This window comes from Cyprinodon variegatus, unplaced genomic scaffold, assembly GCF_000732505.1.
Source record: "Cyprinodon variegatus isolate N-32 unplaced genomic scaffold, C_variegatus-1.0 Scaffold6, whole genome shotgun sequence".
Classification (NCBI taxonomy): domain Eukaryota; kingdom Metazoa; phylum Chordata; class Actinopteri; order Cyprinodontiformes; family Cyprinodontidae; genus Cyprinodon; species Cyprinodon variegatus.
This window is the reverse complement of record NW_015150459.1, coordinates 905,074-906,711: the sequence shown is the minus strand read 5'-3', so window position 1 is coordinate 906,711 and position 1,638 is coordinate 905,074. Positions and strand designations below refer to the sequence as shown.

The 1,638-nt window shown below is 37.2% G+C and overlaps 1 protein-coding gene across 1 annotated transcript in view; it reads left to right on the top strand.

Annotated features, from left to right (window-relative positions):
- The window catches only part of dnali1 (dynein, axonemal, light intermediate chain 1), a 19,410-nt gene extending 18,281 nt beyond the window's left edge, over positions 1–1,129 (top strand). Inside the window, exon 4 of the mRNA XM_015374911.1 lies at positions 509–1,129. Coding sequence (XP_015230397.1) covers positions 509–720 — 212 coding nt within the window. The 3' untranslated portion in view covers positions 721–1,129. The remainder of the gene's footprint in view (positions 1–508) is intronic.
- The last annotated feature ends 509 nt before the right edge of the window (positions 1,130–1,638 follow it).

The following is a 1,638-nucleotide window of genomic DNA, read 5'->3' as shown; positions in this document are numbered from 1 at the left end:
AAGTAGCCCAGCTAGGGAATCCTTGAAAAAATTGTTTTGTCCAACTTTCTGTGGCTTTGGCTAAGAGATAAGATGGTAAAAAGTTAATTGTTATAGGCTATGATTAAAAGCTGGGTCTGTGCCAAACTGTACAAACTATTTTAATTTAGATTAACAATGCCTGGAAAAGTAGCTAAAGCACCAAAGATAATCAGTAAAAAGCTTGGAAATATCTACAGACAGAACATAGTTTCTCTGACTCTTGGAAAGGATTGTTTATTCAAATATTTCTGGAGATGTATTAGTGCATTTTAAACTGAAATGGAAAAAAATGTGTAATTTTTTCCACCTGGAACAATTATTTTAAAGATTAGATGGAACAAACATTTGAAATTCATGTAAATGTTGTATGTAGATTCAAACCTAGGATTTCTAGTAAATTTTTTATCTACATGGACATATTTGTCAAAATTACACAAGACTGGATCACTTATAACTTTGACAATGCATTCATTTCTATCACCATTAGATGAATTAATCAGGCAGAGCACCATAACCTGTGCTGAGATGGGTCTGCTTCTGCTGAGAGTCAGAGGCGAGAGTCAAATGACCATCAAAACCTACCAGAAGATGATTGAAAGCAGCATTCTTTATGGCAGCAGAAAGGCGCTACAATCTGAACTTGAAATGGTGGATTTAGAAAAAAGGGTAAGGGCATCAGTTTATCACTTTTTACAATGAATATTTTTTTTTTGTTAATAAGCTGTATGTAATAATTTCAACTCTTTCTGGCTTAAACTATGGTATTGGATATTAGTTAGAACTCCATCAGAGAGCACTCTTTGTTTCCAGATGCAACTGATAACTGTGGACTTCCTACTGTGTTTTTCACATTTGTAGGTTGAAGATCTAGAAAGGGAGAAAGAGGATCTGCTGAAAAAAATGGATGAACAGAAAGAGGAAAATGATGTATGGATAAAGAGTGAAGCTCACAAGATTGAAGTGCTGGAAAGCAACTACAAAGAAGAAATCAAGGTTTTGAAGAGAAACGTACAACAGCTAAAGGTGACAAAATGTATATATATTAGGGGTGGAACAGTTCACAAAATCCACGGTTCAGTTCACGGTTTCGTGGTCACGGTTTTCGGTTCGGTATATGTTGATTGTTACCCCGAAATCCCATAAAAATTAATGAAATTATTGAAAAAAATCCCCCAAAAAATAATGAATTGTAATTATTTTTAATGATCCGCGGAAACCCTCGATCATTTCTGCATGTTTTGCTGCTTTGAATTTAATCATCTCGCGCATGCCCTTTACTATCTCCAAGGAACTTTGAGCAGGCGGTCTGGAGCACAGCGGAGTGCTGACGGAGTATGTGAGATTTCGGGGTTAGCCTGACATGTTGCTGTTAGCATAAACAAAACGTGTTGCACAATGCTTGCACACTGTTGCACTTTTATAAACAAGTTTCTTTCCGCAGTCATCGTAGGTCACTCTAAATGCAAAGTGGTCCCATACAGCAGACCTATAAAGCGCTGCTGCGTCTTCCAATTGCTGTTCTTTCCCACTTGCCATACTCCACAACTGATTTTTTTTCTGCTACACCCGGCTACGCTGCTTCGCTTCTTCTTCTTCTTGTTAACTACTGGTGGTTGG